Source organism: Camellia sinensis, chromosome 2 (genome assembly GCF_055761805.1).
Source record: "Camellia sinensis isolate YWXY chromosome 2, ASM5576180v1, whole genome shotgun sequence".
NCBI classification, from domain to species: Eukaryota; Viridiplantae; Streptophyta; class Magnoliopsida; order Ericales; family Theaceae; genus Camellia; species Camellia sinensis.
In genome coordinates this window covers 53,686,159-53,709,925 of record NC_138962.1, presented here as the reverse complement: position 1 = coordinate 53,709,925, position 23,767 = coordinate 53,686,159, and the positions used below count along the sequence as shown (strand labels likewise).

General features: G+C 38.7%; 1 protein-coding gene across 1 annotated transcript; it reads right to left on the bottom strand.

Moving 5' to 3' along the window:
- Positions 1 to 8,052: 8,052 nt before the first annotated feature.
- Positions 8,053 to 15,632, bottom strand: LOC114293114 (chemocyanin). The gene is made up of 3 exons (XM_082909503.1): positions 15,593 to 15,632; positions 13,121 to 13,297; positions 8,053 to 8,252 (listed from the first exon to the last, which is right to left on the bottom strand). Exons 1-3 carry the CDS (start codon positions 15,630 to 15,632, stop codon positions 8,053 to 8,055), a joined length of 417 nt encoding a protein of 138 aa, XP_082765629.1.
- Positions 15,633 to 23,767: the final 8,135 nt, after the last annotated feature.

The following is a 23,767-nucleotide window of genomic DNA, read 5'->3' as shown; positions in this document are numbered from 1 at the left end:
TCCACACACTAGTAGAAAATTGTAGACCCACTACTACTTGAGTTGGATTTCTCATTCAGAGAATGCATCTTGGAGAAAACAGTTGGCAAAAGCGTAACCATAAATTTTATTTTTGATCAAACCAAGGCCATGACTGATGCATTTCAATCTGCCACAGATCGCATCCAAGAGATTGTGCGAATGGTTAATGGAATTAAAATATTGTTCATCGATACACCAGGTCTTCTGCCTTCCTCTACAAATACTTTCTGAAGAAATCGAAAGATTTTGTGCTCCGTGAAGAGGTTCATTAAAAAGTCCCCACCAGACATTGTTTTATATTTTGAACAACTTGACCTAATGAATGTGGGTTGTAGTGATTTTCCCTTTTCGAAGCTTATGACGGAAGTTTTTGGGCTGCAATTTGGTTCAACACCATCCTTGTCATGACTAATTCTTTCTCAGCTTTTCCTGAAGGGCTCAATGGGTATCCTATCAGCTATGAATCTTATGTGACTTACTGCACAGATTTGATGCAATATTATATTCAACAGGCAGTTTTAGATTTGAAACTTCAAAACTAGGTACTTTTGGTGGAGAATCATCCTCATTGTAAACAGATATCACGTGTGAGAAAATTCTTCCTAACGAATAGGTTTGGAAATCTCAATTCTTGTTGTTATGTATATGTACTAATGTTCTGGGTGATAATAGGATTTGGAAAGCACAAGACAATATTGTACTAGAGCCATCAAGTATTACACGGTTGCCTTTCCTGTTTCGAGAATTTTTTGTGCACTGAGATTTTTTTTTTAAAGGATTTGTATAGAGAAAATTGCAATAAATATTAAAGGTGAATTTTGATATCCATTATGGTCATTTTACTTTAGGGTATGATTGTCATTAAAATAAAGTTACATTAAATGTGTACACTGAGGTAAGTAGGTGTGTGGAAATAAAATTTCCCCTTTATCTTTGCCAATTTTCTCGCTTTGATCTTTAATTTTTTTTTTCCACTTTAATCCTTCATGGTTCAAGTTGTTTCCAAATTACTCCAAAAACTAATTTATGTGCAAAATTAGACAGAAAATGACACATTGACAATTATGTGACATAAATATTTAATTTTATAAAACTTATACCTCGACACAAATCTAAACTCCAGTACAATAATATTTTAGTCGTCGCGTGAGTCGTCGCGAAAATGGCATCCTGAAAAGTCAGAAGAAAAAAAAGACTATTAGTTACCAAATTTCAAAATTTGTCACAAATAAGACAAAACAATTTAGTGCAAAAAGAAAATTTACATTTTCATACGAAAATTTTGATTCTAAAAAGATAGTAATTCATTACTAAGTGTCCAATTTTGTCTTTAAAAATACAATAATGACACTTTCAAACAACTAAGAAATTTTGTCCATAAATTTTCATTTCTAAAACCTTAATTTGTTGTAGTGTGGGTGTAAAGAACCCTGCTTAGGACCGGTTATTCTTTGTTATTAAAAGAAAAAGTTGACTAAGTGCACAATGTGAAACAATCTATTGCACAAATTATTAGCTCCAGCCCATCTCCCATGTGGATCTCCAAGTTGGCCATGTGTTGTGCCAGCTTGAAAGGTGGACGGCCACCGAAAGTAAAGGAACAGCTGGCCATGTGCAAGGCCAGCTAAGCTCTCCATCATTCTCTTCAGTGTATAAATGAGGAGGCTGAGAGAACAGTTAGATAAAGTGTAAGCAAACCAAGCTATAGTGAGAAGAGAGGTGTGAGTTCTGTAATCTCCCTCTGCGATAATTCTATAGTGATATTGCTCTCTATGGATGTAGGCAATTGCTGAACCACGTAAATATCTGTGTGTGATTGATTTTGGTGCCTTATTATTCCTAACAAGTGGTATTAGAGCCTCGTCGGTTGATTATTTAGAAAAACAGGGTCTCTTTTTCAAAATTGCCAGAAATCAAGTTACTCGAAATTCACTTTTGAGCATACTAGGAGGAAGCTCTCATCGAGAGGAGTACAAAACTGCAAAGCAGAGCTCAACAGGACCCTTCACGCACCCTTACGCGCCATCTGAAGAAAGTGCGTGAGGCCCAGTCTCAGGCACATGCCCCACGCGCTGGTTGAAGGAAGAAGACGAGTAGGAAGGAGCGTGGTGCTGACATCACCGCGCCGTTGACCGTGCTGAGCTGTTGGCTGCGCTGCAAGCCGAGCTGTCATTGATCAAGCCGTTGACCGCGCCAAAGCCAAGCTGCGCCGCTGACCAAGCCACGTTGACCGAGCCGCTGACGTCATCCGAACAGGAGAAATTATCCAGTGCTTTTTAGCCACACCAGATTTCACCAATCTGAACCGTTTAACTTGTTTTGTCTGGATCTGAGCCATTCTGAGTCCATTTTTGATGATCCAATAGTGCTTTCCAACTATTTGGAGTATTCCAGACACATCCATATGGTCAGATTTTTGATTTGGAGTTTTTATAAAAAGAAAGAAGACGATGGAGGAATCCATATCAACTTCAGGATCTATGATCAAGTTGAATCCTTCCAATTATGCAATCTGGAAGTCACGAATGGAAGACATCTTGTATTATAAGGACCTGTTTGACCCTATTTCTTAAAAGGGGTTAAACCATAAGTAGTGAAGGATGATGACTAGGTAAAGATGAACCGCAAGACTATCGGTTGTATCAGACAATGGATAGACCAGTGTGTTCCATCATGTTGCCCAAGAGACAAATGTCTATGCTCTTGGACAATATTAAACAACATGTACTAGTCAAAGACCACTCGGAACAAAGCCTTGGTGATGAGAAGGCTTGTAAATCTGAAATTAATGAATGGTGTGTTTGTTGCTGAGCACACCAGTGAATTAAGAAATCTAGTGAATCAGCTTGCAACCGTCAAGATGACCTTGGACAATGAAATGCAAGCCGTACTACTGCTCAGTTCTTTACCGGACAGCTGGGAGACGTTGGTGGTTTCTCTCAGCAACTCTGCACTAGAAGGGAAGCTGACCATGAGCATGGTCACAGACGCCATGTACAATGAAAAGACAAGAAGGAAAGACATAGGAGGTAATCAGTCTCATGCTCTTGTCACAGAAGATAGAGGCAAAGACAGGGGTAAAGGAAGAGGCAAATGAACAAGCAAGAGTAGAGGCAACTGGAACAATATGAGTAAATCCAGAGACAACAAAGGTCGAGGTAACTCTGCCTTCACTTGCTTTCACTATGGCCAGGAGGGTCATATAAAGAGAAACTGCCCAAGCCGGAAAAATAAAGGCAAAAGTAGTAAGTCAAAGGGAGATGAGAACACAATAGCCACAACAACTGATGAAATACTTCTTGCAGTTGGTGAAAAAGAGGACTGCCTTCATATGGTTGACCACAGCTACACGGAATGGGTGATAAACACAGCTGCATCCTATCACGCCATTTCCCACAGAGAACTCTTTAGCTTGTACAACGCTGAAGATTTTGGCACTGTTCAAATGGGAAATTCTAGTTATTCGAAGATTGTGAGTATTAGAGACATTAGTATTTAGACTAATGTCGGACATAAGCTGGTTCTCAAAGATGTGAGGCATGTTCCAGATTTGCACCTTAATCTTATCTCTGGAAGTGCCTTGGACTGACAGGGCTATACAAGTACATTTGGAAATGGTCGTTGGAAGCTGACAGGAGGAGCTTTGACAATCGCCAGAGGAGAGATGTCTTCAACACTGTATAAGACTCAAACGAAGATCTGTCTGGAATGTCTTAATGCAGCAGAAGACAAGGAGTCACCGGACTTATGGCATAGAAGACTGGCTCACATGAGTGAGAAGGGATTGCATCTATTGGCAAAGCAATTCAAGATGCCCTTATCCAAGGGAATGCCTTGAAGTCGTGCGATCATTGCCTTTATGGCAAACAACATCAAGTATCATTCAGTCCGATAAGTAACAGGAAAACAGAAGTGCTCAGTATGGTATACTTGGATGTTTGTGGCCCAATCGAAGTGGAGTCACATAGCAGCCGCAAGTATTTTATGACTTTCATTGATGATGCATCAAGGAAGTTGTGGGTGTATTTCCTGAAGACAAATGATGAGGTATTTCAACACTTTCAAAAGTTCCATGCAATGGTGGAAAGAGAGACCGGGAAGAAGTTGAAGTGTCTTCGCATAGACAATGGAGGAGAGTACACTTCCAATGTTTTTGCAGCATATTGTACCAGCAAAGGTATCCGGCACGAGACAACAGTTCCATGTACTCCACAACACAATGGTGTGGCAGAGAGGATGAACCGCACTATTATTGAAAAAGTTAGATGCATGCTTAGAATGGCAAAGTTGCCAAAGTCATTCTGGGCTGAAGCAGCCTATACAATTTGTTATCTCATCCATAGGTCACCTTCAGTCCCGTTAAATTTTGCAAAACTTAAGGAAGTCTGGTCCAGAAGAAATGTATCATATTCTCACTTGAGAGTCTTTGGGTGTAAGGCGTTTGCACACGTTTCCAAGGAAAATAGACAGAAGCTTGATGACAAGTCCACTCCATGCATATTTGTGGGCTATTGAGATGCAACATTTGGGTACAAGTTATGGGGCCCAGTGAACAAGAAGATGTTCAAGAGCAGAGATGCTGTGTTCCAGGAAGCCCAGACAGTATCAGATTTTGAGAAGTCTGCAAAGTCTAGAGATGTCATTACTCCAGACTTGTTCCCATCTCCCGAGCCATCACAAAATGCTAAATGTGATGATGTGCAACAAGAAGTACCAGAATTGCATAATCCTAGCCAGAAATTGAGAATCAAGAGGAAAGAGATGAAGACTCGAATGAAGAGGGTGTTGAGCAGGGGGAGCAACCCCCTCAACCAGAGGCAACTGGGCCTCAGTTGCAGAGATTTGGAAGAGCTGTCATGCCATCAACTAAATTCTCCGCTTCTCAATATATTCTGATTACTGATTAGGGGGAGACCGAGAGTTTTTTGGAAGCAAAGAGTCATACAGAGAAAGACTGTTAGATGTAAGCCATGAAGGAAGAAATGAGTTCTTTGCAGAAGAACCACACTTATGAGCTTGTTCCACTTCCAAAAGGCAGGAGAGCCTTGAAGAACAAATGGGTGTATAAGTTGAAGAAAGATGGCAACGGTAAACTATTACAGCATAAAGCTCGTTTGGTGGTCAAAGGCTTTGGGCAGAAGAAATGAATTGATTTTGATGAGATCTTCTCCCCAGTTATGAAGATGACTTCCATTCGAGTAGCTCTGGGATTAGCAGCTCACTTGAATCTGGAAGTAGAACAAATGGATGTCAAGACTGCCTTTTTCCATGGTGATTTGGAGGAAGAGATCTATATGGAGCAACCAGAAGGATTTGAAGTTAAAAGAAAATAGAATTTAGTCTCAAACTGAAGAAGAGTCTCTACGGCTTAAAGCAGGCGCCGACACAATGGTACAAGAAGTTTGATTCATTCATGGTGGATCACGAGTATACAAGAACGGTAGTAGACCAGTGTGTATATTTCTGAAGGTTTTTGGATAGAAACTTCATCATCCTACTGTTGTATGTCGATGACATGCTGATCATCAGACAAGATATTGCTATGATCAACAAGTTAAAAAAGGACTTGTTGTAGTATTTTGACATAAAGAATTTAGGCCCAATATAGCAGATTTTGGGCATGAAGATTGTTCGTGACAGGAAAGCTAAGAAGATATGGCTGTCACAGGAGAAATATGTTGAACGGGTGATTGAAATGTTCAACATGAAAGATGCTAAGCCAGTCAGCACACCACTGGCCAATCATTTCAATGTGACAAAGCGTTCGTGTCCCACGACCAGCTTTGAAAGGAAAGAAATGGAGGCAATCCCTTATTCTTCTACTGTAAGAAGTTTGATGTATGCAATGGTGTGTACCTGGCCAGATATAGCTCGCACAGTTGGCGTTGTGAGTAAATTCCTCGCCAATCCAGGAAAGGAGCATTGGGAGGTGGTCAAATGGATTCTTTGGTACTTGAAGGGAACTTTAAAGATGTGCTTATGTTTCAAAGGAGCTGAACCAATTATGGAGGGTTTTACAAATGCCGATATGGCAGGTGATCAGGATTTCTATTCACTTTTGCAGGGGAAGCTGTTTCATGGCAATCCAAACTATAGAAGTGTGTTGCTTTATCTACAATAGAGGTAGAGTACATTGCTGTCGCAGATGCTGGAAAAGAAATGTTGTGGTTAAAACGGTTTCTCCAAGAGTTGGGTCTATAGCAAGAAGAATACATGGTACATTGTGATAGTCAGAATGCAATTGATCTAAGCAAGAATTTCATGTGTCATTCACGTACAAAGCACATTGATGTCCGGTGTCATTGGATACGAGAAGTGATGGAAAAGCAGCTAATGAAACTAGTGAAGATTCACAAGGACAAGAATCCTTCTGACATGCTGACCAAGGGTGTCACCAGAGACAAACTGGAAGTTTGCAAGAATCTGACCGAGATGGACTTCAAGTGAGAAGTTAGTTATCCATATGGGCGTGGAGGGGGAGAATTGTTAGCTCCAGCCCATCTCCCATGTGGATCTCCAAGCTGGCCATGTGCTGTGCCAGCTTGAAAGGTGAACGACCACCGAAAGTAAAGGAACAGCTGATCATGTGCAAGGCCAGTTGAGCTCTCCATCATTCTCTTCAGTGTATAAATGGAGAGGCTGAGAGAAGAGTTAAACAGAGTGTAAGCAAACCAAGCTATAGTGAGAAGAGAGGTGTGAGTTCTTTAATCTCCCTCCGGGATAATTCTATAGTGATATCGCTCTCTGTGGACGTAAGCAATTGCCAAATCACATAAATATCTGTGTGTGATTGATTTCTGGTGCCTCATTATTCCTAACACAAATTGCATGTAAATGTAACTTTTTTCATTTATATATCATCATCATTGTAAGATGAGCTAATTTGAGCCCATTAAATTAATTAGGCCCAATAGTCTAACGTTGGTGGGCCTGAATTTATCGCAAGTCCAAGATTGGTGGGTCCGGATTTATCGCCATTAAACGGGCCGAATCGCTCTAAGCCTTGAAAGGGTTCGGATCCACGAACTTAGAGACTTACTCAGGCCCGGACTCGAAAGGGTTTGGATCTACTAACCTAGAGATCCGAAGTACTTGGCTTCGAACGGATTCTGACGCAATCTAGAAGTCGCTCCATTAATGAGTCTCAGAACACTTGCGGACTCGGAGCTTTCCGGAATCTACGTACCAGAACCATAGCCGTAATGGACTCCGAACAAAGGACCCGATCCCGAGAACAGTGAGTGGAGATAAATTCACTCTTCGGTTAAACTAGCCTATACCCGGGTCGAGGTGGCACGATCTAGGGGGTCCCTGAGACTCGGCAATATTTGCGGCAGGGCGTTCTCTTGAACTACCCCTGACCCTTATGCGGCAGGACGTCCTCTGGGACTACCCCTGACCCTTTGGGATGATTGGAGATCATTGGTTAGGTGTGGTTAAGAAGAAGGGTTCGCCGAGAGGTTGATCTCCTCTACGGGGTTTTTTCTTATCCTCGGAGAGGTCACCTCCTCGGACAAGGTGGTTAGAGAGAATATTTACTATGATGGGCTCCATCCTACATTATGAGGTGCCTATAAATAGCACCCACCCATAGCTTTACAAGGGATGGATTTGGAGAGATGACTCTTGGGAAAGAACTAATTTTCCATCTCCATTATCAACCTTGAGAGTGAAAGTGGGAGATCTATGGGGGAGCCTTACCATTATTTTCTCTCTAGTTACTTTGCCTTCTTCTTTACCCAATCTCTTATCTCCATCATCTCCTTTCTTTTGTATTCTTAGTTGAGACTATTGAAGAATCTAAGCCTCTCACAATTTCTAAAGGAATTCGAGTCTTCTTCAAAGATCTTGGAATATTCCAACGACGTTCTTGAACCCTCTCATACAATCATGACATAAACACTGCTGCTTTTATTGCTAATAAGAAAAATTAAAAACCAAACACAGATTTTCTTGTATAGAATTAGAAAATTAACTAGAGATTATTAACTATAGAAAAGCAAGGTTTATAAATTTAATGGTGGTGCTGCTTTAATTGGCAGTAACAGCAATACTCATGCCAGCTCCACAGTGGCCTGGAATTCCACAGATGAAGTAGTTTGGTCCCTTTGCAAGCCTTATCCGATCTTTTCCACTTGTATATGTTTTTGCACCATTGGGGATATTGCAATTGTCATGATCTGCCTTCCCTACAGCAACCACATTGTGCTTCCCTGGGGGATAGTTGAACACTGCCAACATAAATTTAAAAAATTAGCAAACTCCTATTAGTCAATTCAATTTTGAAATAAGGGTGTATTGATGTAATCCTAATTATATATGTATATGTAATTGATAGGGATGATTATCCTTATTTCTTACTTGTAACGGTTTCTAATCATACTCAAACCGCAACTACCATGGAACACGTAATTTAGTTTTAAGGTGAAAAATGTAAATATTGTGTAATTGAGTGAGTGTGTGAGTTACAACTCTTGTTTTTATTTATTTATTTATTTATTATTTTATGTTTGAATTATATAAATCAAATAGTACGATTGAGAATTTTGTTATCAGGATTCCCATTAATAATATTAACTTTCCTGTGTCAATTTAATTGAAATGTTTGGTTTGGTTACGTTATTAATTCCATTTACGAATATGATATAATTTTAAATTTTATGAGTTCATCTATTTGTTTCACACTTACATCAGTTAAATTCCTTTTGGGTTCCCATGGGGGATAGAAGAATAGGATTCTCACTGGTTTGGTAATCTCATTTTACCTTGAGAACTAAATTAGGAATTATATTTTCATTCATGGAAGCATCAAAATAACAGAATAAAAGAGACTTGGAATGATTTATCATCTGCTTTTCTATTTTTGTTATCCAAACATGACCGTTTAAGTTAAAGAAATTACCTTAGTGATAGGGAAATAATTTAGAAAAGAATTACCAAAGGGAAGCCAAAATGGAAATCGAGTCGTCTCGAAATAGTAATTAATGATTGAACTATAATAACAATTTTTTTATTTTTTAAATTAATAATGTTAGGAATACATAAACCAAACAGAGAATGAGATACAAATATAAAGACTGGGTCCTACATCATGTCAGTCTCATCTCTTGTAAGATATTTATATCATATTTTGTATTAATACTATGTGCATTTATTGTTTTTAAATTAAAGATCAGATAGGTGTGTCTTAAAAAAAACATTTAGTCACCCCAATGAATTGTACCATACCAAAGACTAAGAAATGTTAAATGAACTGAACGGGCCGAATAGTTAGCTGTTTAAGTTTGTTTTGATAACTTGAATGGGTTTCAAAATTTATTTAAGTTTGGTTCGTTAAACTTTTGAGCCAATTTCAAACAAGTTTTTATCGAGCCAAGCTCGAGTAGTTTGATATTTTATAAAATTTTAGGTTTATTGAAATGAGAAGAATGAGCAATTGAATGTTCAAATTTGGTTTCAAAACTTTAATGAGTTTTAAAATGTGTTTAAACTTGATTTATTTATTTAACGAACCGAGTTCGTACGAATTTTTAACAAACCGAGCATGAGTCAAGCTTAAGCTATTTCGTTCGTTTATCACCCTTAGCCATGGTGAATAGGTTTTTTTTTTTTTTTTTTTTTGATCAGCAAAGAAAATCCTTTATTGATGAGGAAAACATACATTACATATGAGATAACATCAACAAGGAAGAGAAAGAAAAAGGACAAGAAAAGAAACCGAGCATAATATTGGTGAGAAACCAACACAAGCTTACAAGACCACAAACACTTGAAGTCAAAACCCAAAAACTAGCTAACAAAGCTTATACTCACTGAAAACTCCAGCCAAGCTTACTTGAAGCCATCCTTCAACCTTTTAAGACCAAACCCTCCTATTTGGATCTCTCTCTGTCGTTTAGCTCTAGCTCAATAATCTTGTTTAGCACATTATCTTCTTTCCCATTGAAATTGATGCCATGGTGAATAGGTTGTTCTCTTACCAAACATGATGTCTATGTTCCAACCTTTTCACTCCATGATATTTTTTTTTTTTCTTTTCTCCATTCTCATCTTATGCTATCTTTGGTTTACTAAAATGAAAATGGAATGCTTATTTCATAACCTCTTTACAAAATGATTATTCACTTATAATGGTCAATGGTAATTCCATTTTTTTTTTTTTTTTTTTGATCGGCAAAGTAAAAATTTCATTAACAACATGAAATAAAAGGTACAAGAAGATGGCATGCATCGAGAGAGATTCGGAAAGTACAAATTACCCCTACTACTGCTACTCACATCCATACAACCAACCTCTCGGCCTCACGATTTTTTTTTTTCACGAAAAACCAAAAAAAAAAAAAAAAAAAATTCATTGAGAATGGATATTCTTATGAAATAAACATTTCATTTTACTTTCATTTTAATAAACTAAACATTACTTTTCTGTGTAAAAAAATAAACTGAAAAAACAAAAAAACGAATAGAGTGATTTAAGAATGTCACCGTAAAGCTCTTGCCATTGGGCCAGGTAGACACACCAAAAGACCAACCACCAACATTTCCTACTGTAAAACTAGCTGCGTCAGAGGAGCACCACCATGCAAACCACCGATGCCAAGGCAGCAACTATTGCATTGCCTCTTCCCTCGTGAGACATCCTCTCTGATCTCAACAACAAACAATTAAGCTCAGATTCTCTCTGTGTTATGGGTTACAACTTACACATTCTAGCAAACAAAGGGGGTATATTTATACTAGTTTTCCAACTATTAACTTAGTTGGAAATGTAAAATGTATGCCCTACTTAACCGTTGTTGAATGAATTTCACTATTTCAGTCGTCTCTTGCACAAGTTCAGCCCCTAATAAAGGTCTATCTCTCACTTCGGCCTAACATTTTAGAGATCGGTATTTTTTTTCATACAAAGCTTCATAAGGAGCCATACTAATACTTGAATGATAGCTATTGTTATATACAAACTTAGCTAAAGGTAAGTTGGTCACCCAATTTCCTTGAAAATCTAACATACATCCTTAAAATATCTTTCAACGTTTGAATAATTCTTTCTAATTAGCCTTTTGTCTGTGGATGATATGCACGGTTGAGTCTAAGGTCGTGTTTGGTGAAAAAAATACTTGATATTGTAATGACATTAATGGGTATATAATTAATGCCATTTCCCAGTTTATCATGTCTGCAAAGATTTCATAATCTTAAACGGCGGCTAAGTTACCATATCCTAGTTTACCGTGTCTGCCAAGATTTCGTAGTCTTACAAAATTAATGACAACTCTCTAAACTTAATATTGTAACATCAATCGGGTATGGATTTGGAATTGCTTATGTACACCATACATAGCAGCAACTGTTAAGCACTTGGTTGAGTTTATTTTAGGATTCAATTCAATAATTTGAATTTTTTATATTTTAAAATATATCAAATAAAACATATTTATAAAAATTCACGTTAATCAAATATCATTAATTTTTTCATCAATCACATTTACATGTACTTTTATATTTCAAATTACACTTATTATTTATTTTTGTAAATACAAAAGTAATTTGATAAAAGGTCTACTAATATCCGATCAATGTGATTTTTTATAAGTATATTCTATTCGATATCTTTTAAAATATGAACAGTTTAAATTATCTATTTGAGCCTTGGAATGGGCCCAATAAGGTGTACAACAATTTTTACTGTGCATGGCGCGCAGAGATCCCAAACCCCAATTGGTATACTTATCGTGAGTAATTGTTTTGGGTAAATCTAAATTATGTTTGAATTATAAATTTAGATAGAGATTTAAAATTAAAATATGAATAAAATGTAATTATATTTTTCATTATTTCACTCACATTTTTTGTTTTCCTTTTTCTTTTTCAATTCCCTATCTATCTATTAGTATATTCTACTAAACTTTTGGGATAAATTATATTTTGTCCCACCTATGTTTGGCCATTTTCTCAATTTGATTTTTAATTTTTTTTACTTTAATTATTCATGTTTCAAATCTTTTGCAATTTACTTTAAAAACTAACTTATGTCCAAAATTAAACATAAAATAATACATTAACAATCACGTGATATAAAATTATTTTATTATATAAAACTCACACCTGGACACAAAACTAAACTCAAATATTACATTATTTTAGTTATCACGTGAGTCACGAAAAAGATTGTTTCAAAAAGTTTTTAAAAAAAATAATAAAAAAAATAGTTTCCAAACCTTGTCACTAATAAGACAACAATTTTGTGCAATTTTTTTTTCTTTTTCAGACTGAAATTTTGAATTAAACATAATACATTAACAATCATGTGATATAAAATTATTTTATTATATAAAACTCACACCTTGACACAAACCTAAACTCCAATATCATAATATTTGACTCACGAAAAACATCATTTGAAAAGTTTAAAAAAATTAGTTTCCAAATTTCAAACTCTCTCAGTAATAAGACAACAATTTTATGCAATTTTTTTTGTTGCTTTTTTGGACAGAAAATTTGATTCTAAAAGAATAGTAATTCATTATTAAATTTCTAATTTCATTTTTAAAAATGCAACAATAACACTTTTAACGACTATGAAGTTTTGTCTATAAATTTTCATCTTTAAAACCTTAATTTATTATAGTGTGGGTCTAAAAGACCCTACTTAAGACTAGAGATGAAAAAAATATCTTGATCCGTTGGGTCCCCGACTGGCCCCAACCCTAGTGGGATGGTTCAGAGGTAGTTGAAAAAGGTAGGGTCTGAGGTGGACGTTACATTTACGGATTTGGGTGGGGGTGGAGGAGAGTTTCATGAGGGTCGCGTCAGGGGTGGAGACAATCGACGGCAATGGAGGTGGGGTAAGGGGTCCTGACTTTTGTTTGACTACGTACACAACATGAAACAATCCATTTCACAAATTGCATGTAAATGTAACTTTTCTCTTTTATATATCATGACATAAACATGGTGATTTTATTGCTAATAAAATTAAAAACAGAACATTGGTTTTTTTATATAGAATTAGAAAATTAACTAGAGATTATTAACTACAGAAAAGCAAGGTTTATAAATTTAATGGTGGTGCTGCTTTAATTGGCAGTAACAGCAATACTCATGCCAGCTCCACAGTGGCCTGGAATTCCACAGATGAAGTAGTTTGGTCCCTTTGCAAGACTTATATGATCTTTTCCACTTGTATATGTTTTTGCACCACTGGGGACATTGCAATTGTCATGATCTGCCTTCCCTACAACAACCACATTGTGAATCCCTGGGGGATAGTTGAACACTGCCAACAAAAATTAAAAAAAAAAATAGTATAATCTCTTCTTAGTCAATTCAATTTTGAAATAAGGGTATATATTGTTATTTTTTCACTTGTCACGTCTAGTCCTAATTATATGTATATTTAATTGATAGGGATGACTATCTTTATTTTTTACTTGCAACGGTTTCTAATCATACTAAAATCACAACTATTGTGGAGTACGTAATTTTAGTTTTAAAGTGAACTAGGTAAATGTCCTGTTATTGAATGAGTGTAAGAGTTACAACTCTTGTTCTTATTTATTTATTTATTTATTTTTTTCCAGGTTTGAATGACATAAGTCAAATAGTAAGATTGAGAATTTTGTTATCAGAATTTCCATTACTAATATTAATATGGATTATTTATACAGAGACTCCCTAAATTATTAAAAAGTATTATTTTGATCTCATGAACTATAAAAACGTACAAATTGACATTCTAAACTAATGAAACTATCACTTTGACCCCTTAAACTATAAAAGCATATAAATTAACTTCCTAAACTATTGGTGTGTTTTACGTTGACCCCTTCTATTAAAAGATCCAATTACTATGCTTTTATAGTTTAGGGAGCAACATGATACTTCTCAATATTTTAGGGGATTTATTTTTATACTTTTCTAATTTAAGAGATTAAAATAATACTTCTCAATAGTTTAAGAGGTTTTCATGTAAATGACTCTATTAATATTCATGTGTCAATCTAATTCACTGTTTGGTTTGGTTAGGCTAGTAATTCTGTTCAAGAATATGATATAATTTTAAATTTTATGGGTTTATCTATTTGTTTCACTCTTAAATCAGACATTGGTTTTGGATTCCCATTGGGGATAGAAGAATAGGGTTCTCACTAGTAGGGGTCATCCATGGGATGGGTTGGACTTGCTAAACCTGTAATTATTATGTTCAAATTTCATGTTTTGATAGATTTTTTGAGCTTTGATTAGTCAACATGATCGTACGGGTCGGGTCTATTGAAAAAATTAAACCATATCTCACCTATACGTCCAAATCTTATGGGCCAAAATCAAATCGAGACATTTATATTATTAATTTTTGTACATTTTTTTTTTTATACCTTTTTACATCTCATATAATCAAAAAACAATTAAGTAACATATAATACCTAAGTGGAAGGGAAAAAAAAAATAAAAATAAAAAAATAAAAACTTTAAACATGAGAATAAAAAAAAATCAAACTATAGACTTACCCTTACAGGCTTTTAGGGCCGGGTTTATAGGTGGACTCGGGTTACGAACCTTTGTCTAAAATCCTAAATTATCTTTTATGGATTGGGACGGATTGAGCACTTAAACAGATTGAAAAAGCCATAAGATGGATTAATCTTGTTGTGTAATATCATATTTTTTTTTTTATCAGTAGGTCATTTGGGAGCCCTACTCACTAGTGTGCTAATCTCATTTCATCTTGAAAATCAAATTAGAAAACAATTATTAAGGAGAAGTCAAAAATGGGAATCAAATTGTCTTCAAATAGTAATGATTAAACCATAATAACAAAATTTTATTTTTTAAATTAGTAATGTTAAAAATATAAAAATCAAATACAAAATGAGATATAAATGTCTCATAAAATATGGGTCCCACATATAGGTCCCACATTGTTTGGGTCTCACCTCTTGAAAACATGTATCTCATTTTATATTTGATACTCTGTGCACTTAAATTTACTATTTTTAAATTAAGAAACAAATAAAGGAAAGCTTTTAAAACTTATAATGATGCAATTATAAACTGTTAAACTTTTGATTTTGATTAATGCCTGCAACTTAATAAATTGAAATAGAGAGAATTAAAATCCAACTAAAATTGGTTTTTGACTTTAGTACTTATTTGAGAAAATTATTTAAAGTGATAATCACATGGTGAATTCCACCATTATAGTAGACTTGACGTAGAATTACAAATATTTAAATCATAGTGATGAAATAGAAACATGATTGTTACATGAGATTGTACGGGAAAGAAATAAACTTTCTCGTATAATCCTGTTGATCAAGTATGCGCTTCTCTGTACGTTGTCGCTTTATCACCTGAAAACACAAACGTGAGCTAGCCGGCGGGTGTGTGCTGAAAACCTCTCCGATGCCTAAGTCAGTAAGCTTGACAAATAGACAAAAGCTCTGTGTATTCAGAAAGCAAAGTTGTGTGTTACCTCTCCAAAGGTGATGTTTGTGAGCTTTTATAGGTTTCGTGTGGCACAATCCTAGTAGGACTTCTATTCCTCCATGCAGAGTCCTCCTAGGATTTAACCTCTTGAAGGATAATCCTTATCCTCTAACACCTCCCTCATTGCTTAAACCAAGTGAGATGGTTATTACCATGGCCGGACTCCCACATGACCGAAGTAATCATGGCTATGCTGAGCCACAGAGTAAGCCGTCCTATCCTTAGTTCGGTTCTTCCTTTTCCTCTTTATCTCGGTTCTCTCATGTACAAACCATAGTATGTTTAGACCGAGCTACCGAGTAGCAAGGTTCTGACCGTTCTAACCACAATACGCCATGACCGGACTAATTCTGAGACCGGCCTAACTCCAAGTCGCTTCCGGACCGGAGTAACTTTACATTCCTCTCGGGCCGGAGTAATCTTTTACCTCTCTTGGACCGGAGTAATTTTACGGCCTTTTTACTAGCCCATCATACTTTGGGCCATAATTCCCATCTCATAGCTCAGCCCAATTTTCACCAAAATTACCCTCTCAATTGCCCCTTAATTCCATCTGCATAGCATGATTGGGATTACCTGTCTGTCAGCCAAGCTGAAGTTTTTAAGCTTTTGCAGCCGAGCTAAAGAACCCTTTAGCCTTTCCAGCCGAGCTAAAACTCTTAAGCCTTTCAGCCGAGCTAATTTTACACCGGGCTCTGCTTGTCCGGTCAAAACGTCTCTTCAATCACAGCGACTGAATCGTTTCTCCTTTCCAGGACACGTGGCACGCTTTGATTGACTGAGGACGGCTGTCACGCCGTCTTCGTACTTCGTGAAATTTGAACAGTCCCGCCCTTTTTCCTTTACCTAAAAACGAGCCTTTTCATTTTTGCCATATTTTGCAACTTCTCCCTCTCTGTGCCTCTACTACTTCTTCAATCTTCTGAGCTCGTGTTCTTCATTATTCTTCGTCTTTCTGAAAGAGTTTGTGAACTGCTGCTTTTTGCTTCCATTTTCAGCTCCTGCTTCCTCATCTGGTTAGTATTGTACATCTTACTTGCTCTGTTTGTTTTCGTATTTGTTCTATGTGTTTTGTTTTCTGTGTTTTCTGCAAACACATTTTTCCATTTTGCTTTGCTTTGTACTTCTATAGAAAAAACTTAACAGTAGAACGCATGAGTATATGAAATATCCTGTAGAAAACAGGTTTTTGATCCAAAATCATGATGCAACCGAACTAGGATACTGGTTAAGCTAGGTAAAAGTCGAGTCAGCTTACAACCGGACTAATACTTCATGTTTACACCAGTAGCTTTGAATAAGTTAAACCACTTCTTGATAGACCTTAGCCAAGGTAACCCACCGAACTAGGTTTGTTCTTAGCATAATGAGATACCTGAACTCCAACCGATCTAGGCCTTTGAGGCTAAACCAGCTTTCTCAGTTTTTTAGATGGAACTCAGAAAGCTGGCCCTAGACGATCAACCGGTCAAACAGAACCGTTTCCTTAACCGAGATATCTAGACGCTTGCCGAGCCCGAACTAGCAAAACCCTGCTCAAACCGAGCTACAAATCACCTTGCAGAAACCGAGATAAGATCTGTAGCATCCACATAACCGAAGTAGGGCTCCTATTTTTTACTTTTATTTTGTAGCACGGTCCAATGATCTGTGCTTAACCCCTTTGTTTTCTACTTTGCAGACTTAGGTTGCCCAGGCACTCCTCTGCGCGCTCAACCGAGCTTCTGAGAACAATTTTTGGACCGAACTAATTTATTCGTAATTTATACAATAAATGGGAAAGTATAGGTATCTAGTAGACACTCCGGGCGGCCTAGCCGAATTCAGAAAAGACTACAATATACTTGATGACGTCCACCTGATTTTAGCCAAAAAGGATGTCATACCTTGGGGCAATGAAGGATTTGTCCCCTTCACCCTTTTGTCAATTATTGAAACCGGACTACGATTTCCAGTCCAACCCCTGATTTGTGAGTTTCTTAGGCAAACCAGACTATGTCCAACCCAACTGTCCACCAATTCCTACCGTATAATAATGGGTATAGCCGAACTGAACCGCCAAGCCGGTCTCAACCTCGGTCTGGCCGAAATCTTTCACCAATACTCCATTGGTTCGAAGGAAGACGGCTGGGTGTATTATCTTAGAATACGCCGTCGTCGTGAGAAAATAATAAAGAATACACCGGATAAAGACTTAAACGACGACGATTTTTTCTGGGTGTCTGGGAACTTTGAGGACCACCAAGCCCAGATTCCTGGCCGAAGGATCAATTGGAAAAAAGGAGAACCCGGTATAATTACTTCGGTTTTCTTGCGTGCTATTTTATATTTCGGTTTTTTTAAACTTTCAGCCGGACTAACAGTTCTTCTTTCGCAGATTCTGCCCACCTTCATTCTTTATACAGCTACCCAAATTTAGCGACTTTGCGCGCCGCACTTCGGTATCCAGAACTTAATTGGGCCAAGCTGCTAAAATTCGAGCCGACCTATAGATACAGTGGTCACCGAAAAGCGAGAGTGACCGACTTTCTGCTAGAGGAGGCCCCAGAACCGGACCCAACCTTGCCAGAGATCAGACTAATCCCACTAACTGCTAAAGAAGAAATGGCCAAAAGAAACAGAGTCAGGGCCCTCTTGACCGAGACCAACAGACCCGAAGTACCGCCACCAAATCAAACGCAACCTGCCGTTGTGGCCCTTCCTTCTCGCCTTCTTCATCACGCCCCTCTAAGCACGCCCGATCTACCCCGACCGAACAACAACTTGTGGATGAGGATGAATCCATCCCTCCACCAAGTCCTCAACCCATCCTTCAACCGGAGCAATCTGACCGAGCTGGCTCCTCCAAATGGGCTCTAATTCTCACATTTCAAGACCGAAATATCGAGGAGACTGACTCGGTCGTTACTGAGAAGGATCATTTGATGGCTTTCAATCTAGCCAAGAGTGTTTGCCTTCCGAAAGATATGGAACACCACAACAAGCAACTAAACACCGAGCTGAAGGCCATCCGGTCTTCAACAATCAATGATCCTGGTAAGTGGCTCTCCCTTTTCTCTGTCTAACTTTTCCCAACTGTCAGTCCGGCTAAAGAGAGTCACTACTCTTGCAGGCCATTCAGAAGAACAACATTGCACATAAGAAAGTGCTGGAGCTCCGCAAGACAACCTGGCATGCCATGGCAGATGCCGAGGCAAAGACAGCCGAGCTTGAGCAAGCCAAGAAGCAGATAGTCGAGCTACAGTTCGAGAACGGTCGCTTGACCGGACTTGTTAGCTTGGCTGAAGCTGAAAAACAAAAAATTGCAATAACGGTGAAAGATAAATACTTGCGCGAGTTGGCCAAACTCGAAGGCAAAAAAGACGCCGAAATAGTCGATCTGAAGAAGAAGGTCGGTGATGCCAACGCCCAAGGTTTCAAAGAGGCGGAGGGCCTCTACATTCCGCAGTGCGAGGGGGCGAAGGACTTATTCTTTAAGTGTGGCTGGAGGAGTGCTGTGGAACAGCTCGGCTGTGGGCCTGAAACCGAGGTCTACAATGCTCCACAGTACTTCATTCCAGCCTCACTAGCGGAATATGCTGTTTCGGTCCAAGAACAATTTCTGCAGGATTCAGATGATGAAGACGACGAAAACGAACAAACTGTTACTCCGATAGTCAACGAGCAAGTCAACGATCAATCAGCTCGGTTGGAGGCAACAGTTGAAGACCTGACTATTGAGCCATCGACTGATATCGTTCTGCCAATTGCTACTGAGACTGATCTTCCATCTGTAACCGGTGTTCAAGTTGATATTGACGCCGAAATTGAAGACCTTTTCAATTGATTTTGTACTTTTCTTCTTTGTTACTTTTTGCTTCTTGTAACCGGGCTATGGCCCCTCATTTGTATTTGATTTTTGATGAATGAAAATTTTCTTGAACTTATTTCGGTTGAACTGTATGTTTGTACTTGTAATGATTTTTCCATGATCTTTTCACTTCCAACTTTTATCTCGGTTTTAGCTGGTCAATCTAACTATGCTTACTAGCCAACCACTCTTTAGCCGACATAATTACTTCGGCTGAGGAGTTACAAAGAGTTAAAAGTCAGCCAACCACTCTTCAGCCATACCCTTACTCCGGCTGAAGAGTACAAAGAGTTGGTTTAATCCAACTAACCACTCTTCAGCCATACCCTTATTTCGGCTGAAGAGTACAAAGAGTTAGTTTAATCCATCCAACCACTCTTCAGCCATACCCTTATTTCGGCTGAAGAGTACAAAGAGTTGGTTTAATCCAGCCAACCACTCTTCAGTCATACCCTTACTTCGGCTGAAGAGTATAAATAGTTGGTTTAATCCAGCCAACCACTCTTCAGTCATACCCTTACTTCGGCTGAAGAGTACAAAGAGTTGGTTTAATCCAGCCAACCACTCTTCAATCATACCCTTACTTCGGCTGAAGAGTATAAATAGTTGGTTTAATCCAGCCAACCACTCTTCAGTCATACCCTTACTTCGGCTGAAGAGTACAAAGAGTTGGTTTAATCCAGCCAACCACTCTTCAGTCATACCCTTACTTCGGCTGAAGAGTACAAAGAGTTGGTTTAATCCAGCCAACCTCTAAGTTAGTTTTTTCAGCTAACTTAGAATAATGCTTGGTTATTCCGACCAAACGTCCTGCAGCCTGGATCCTTATCCTGGGCTTAGGAAGGGTGTTGGTTTAATCCAGCCAACCTCTAAGTTAGTTTTTCCTGCCAACTTAGAATAATGTTTGGTTATTCTGACCAAACGTCCTGCAGCCTGGATCCTTATCTTGGGTTTAAGGAAGGGTGTTGGTTTAATCCAGCCAACCTCTAAGTTAGTTTTTCCTGCCAACTTAGAATAATGTTTGGTTATTCCGACCAAATGTCCTGCAGCCTGGATCCTTATCCTAGGCTTAGGAAGGGTGTTGGTTTAATCCAGCCAACCTCTAAGTTAGTTTTTCCAGCCAACTTAGAATAATGTTTGCAATATTCCTAACTTCATTAAAGCTAACCTTTACAGAGAACAACTTATGCTGAAAAGAATCGATTTGTTTTATTGAGGAAAGAAAAATTACACGTATTTGAAAGAGGAAAGCTAAAAATAAAATAACTTGAGATTGGCGGTGTTCCATGGTCTAGGGATTGCTTTGCTGTCCTTGTCTTCTAGGTGGTATGCCCATTTGCCTGCTAACCCAACCACTTTGTAAGGACCTTCCCAATTAGGCCCTAGCTTGCCATCTCCTGGTATTAAGGTGTTTCCCATCACTTTGCGCAGTACCCAATCTCCGATCTTGAATTGTCTTGGATGTACCGTTTTGTTGTATTTCCTGGATAACTCTTGTTGGTATGAGGCAATGTGAACCAGTGTTCTTTCTCTTCTTTCTTCTGCAAGGTCGAGCTCCAATGTTATGGCTTCTCCATTTAAGTCGAGATCAAAATTTTCGCTTCGAATTGTGGGGAGGCCAACTTCCAGTGGGATTACTGCTTTCATTCCGTAGGCTAAGGAGAATGATGTTTCTCCTGTTGAGCGTCGAGGTGTGGTGCGGTAAGCCCATAAAACATGAGGAAGTTCTTCCGCCCACTTGCCTTTTGCCTTTTCTAACCTTTTCTTCAGTCCATCCAAGACAACTTTATTCGATGCTTCTGCTTGGCCATTTGCTTGAGGATACGCTGGTGTAGAATTGTAGAATTCTATCTTGTACTCTTCACAAAAGCCTCTAAAGATTCTGCCGTCGAACTGAGTGCCATTGTCTGAGATTAGGGCTTTTGGTATTCCAAACCGAGTGATGATATTTTGCCAGACAAACTTCTTTACATCTCTTTCCTTAATTGATGCCAATGCTTCTGCTTCCACCCATTTTGTGAAGTAGTCTGTTGCTGCGAGAAAGAACTTCCTGTTGTCGGGTGCTGTTAGAAGTGGTCCTACTATGTCCAAGCCCCACATTGCGAAAGGCCATGGGCTAGTTAATGGTAGGAGTTCTCTTGCTGGTTGATGTATTTGGTGTGTGAATTTTTGGCATTTCTCACACCTCTTCACATATTTCTCTGAGTCTGCCTGCATGTATGGCCACCAGTATCCTTGTGAAATGGCCCTGTAAGCTAGCGATCTTCCTCCTTGATGGCTTCCGCACACCCCTTCGTGTATCTCGTACAAGAATGCTTCCACTTTGCTGGGGTGGACACACTTTAGATAGGGTCCTGAGAATGACTTTTTGTATAATGCCAAAGATGGGGAAAGCCAAAATCGCTATGACTTTGCTCTAATTTTGTTGGCTTCTTTCTTTTCTTTCGGTAGGACGCCGTCTTTCAAGAATAGTATGATGGGATCCATCCATGAGGGGCCTAGTTCTATGCAACATACCTTTTCTGCTTTGGGGTCCTCAATGCTTGGTCTAGGTAGGTAGTCGATCAGTAGTGGATGAGGGATGAAGGTATCTGCCATTGAGGCGAAGCCTGCTAGTTCGTCTGCTCTGTTGTTCTCCTCCCTACCTATCTGTTCTATCCTCACTACTTCAAATTTCTTGATTTCTATTCTGACCAATTCTTGGTATTTGGCCATCCTATCATCCTTTGCTTCATAGTCGCCAGAAATTTGGTTTACCACCAGCTGTGAGTCGCTGTAGACCATTAATTCGGTGGCCTTCATATGGTATGTTGATTTGAGTCTTGCTAGAAGTGCTTCATATTCCGCTTCGTTGTTCGATGCTGGGAAGCCAAGGTTGATTGCTTGCTCCATAACCAGGCCGTCTGGTGAGATGAGAACTATGCCAAGTCCTGCACCATGCCGGTTGGATGCTCCATCCACAAAGAGCTTCCGCATCTCGCCAACGAACAACTTCCAGCAGGTGGAGGGGTCGGATGATGTCGTGGGGTCAAGAATGTTGCTAGTGTTTTTTTCAAGGTCCATGCTTGTTGTCTGTCCCTCGCTATCTGATTGAACCAAGTATTTATTTGTTGGTGAGTCTTGGTTTGTTGAAGCTTGGTTTGTTTCTTCCTTGCTGTCTTTAGTTTGGTCTGCCTTGGAGTCTGACTGAGTGCCTTCTGCTAGGGGTTGCGCTATTCCGGCGTCAACTTCTATCCCTAGTTCGATTCTGTCAGTTAGGTCGACTGGGCAGATATGATGACTTCCTGGAGTAAATTCTGCGACGAAGTCTGCCAAAGATTGGGCCTTTACTGCGGTTCTAGGTTGGAACTTGACGTCGAATTGTCCCAGCTCTACTGCCCACTTCAAAATTCGCCCAGAAAAGTTCGCCCTCTCAAACAAAGCTTTTAGTGGAAAAGCTGTGAGGACAACTATGGTGTGGGCGTGAAAGTAGTGTGCCAATTTCCTGGAGGCTATCATTAAGGCTAATGCCAGTTTTTCCAGTGGCAAATACCTTGTTTCGGCTCCCAGCAATGTCTTGCTGACATAATAGTTTTGAAAGCTCCTTACCGAATGGCTCCAACAGAACTGAAGGAACTGAAAGTGCAACTGCAAGAATTGCTAGACAAAAAGTTAATCAGACCCAGCACCTCACCATGGGGTGCACCTGTTCTGTTTGAAAAGAAGAAAGACGGCTCACTGAGACTGGGTATTGACTATCGTGAACTGAATAAGGTAACTGTAAAGAATAAATACCCGTTACCGCGTATTGATGACCTGTTTGATCAGTTATAGGGTGCTAAAGTATTTTCGAAGATTGATCTCAGATCCGGATACCATCAGTTGAAAGTTAAATCAGATGACATTGATAATGCTAATGTGAACTGTATTCCTATAGTCAGAGAATTCCCAGATGTTTTTCCAGACAATTTGCCAGGGGATTTGATTGATAGGAAGATTGAATTTACTGTTGATGTGATTCCCGGAACACAGCCAGTTTCGAAAGCTCCTTACCGAATGACTCCAACAGAACTGAAGGAACTGAAAGTGCAACTGCAAGAACTGCTAGACAAAAAGTTCATCAGACCCAGTACCTCACCATAGGGTGCACCTGTTCTGTTTGTAAAGAAGAAAGACGGCTCACTGAGACTGTGTGTTGACTATCGTGAACTGAATAAGGTAACTATAAAGAATAAATACCCGTTACCGCGTATTGATGACCTGTTTGATCAGTTATAGGGTGCTAAAGTATTTTCGAAGATTGATCTCAGATCCGGATACCATCAGTTGAAAGTTAAATCAGATGACATTGATAAAACTGCTTTTAGAACGAGGTATGGACATTAGGAATTTTTAGTTATGCCTTTCGGAGTCACAAACGCACCAGCTGC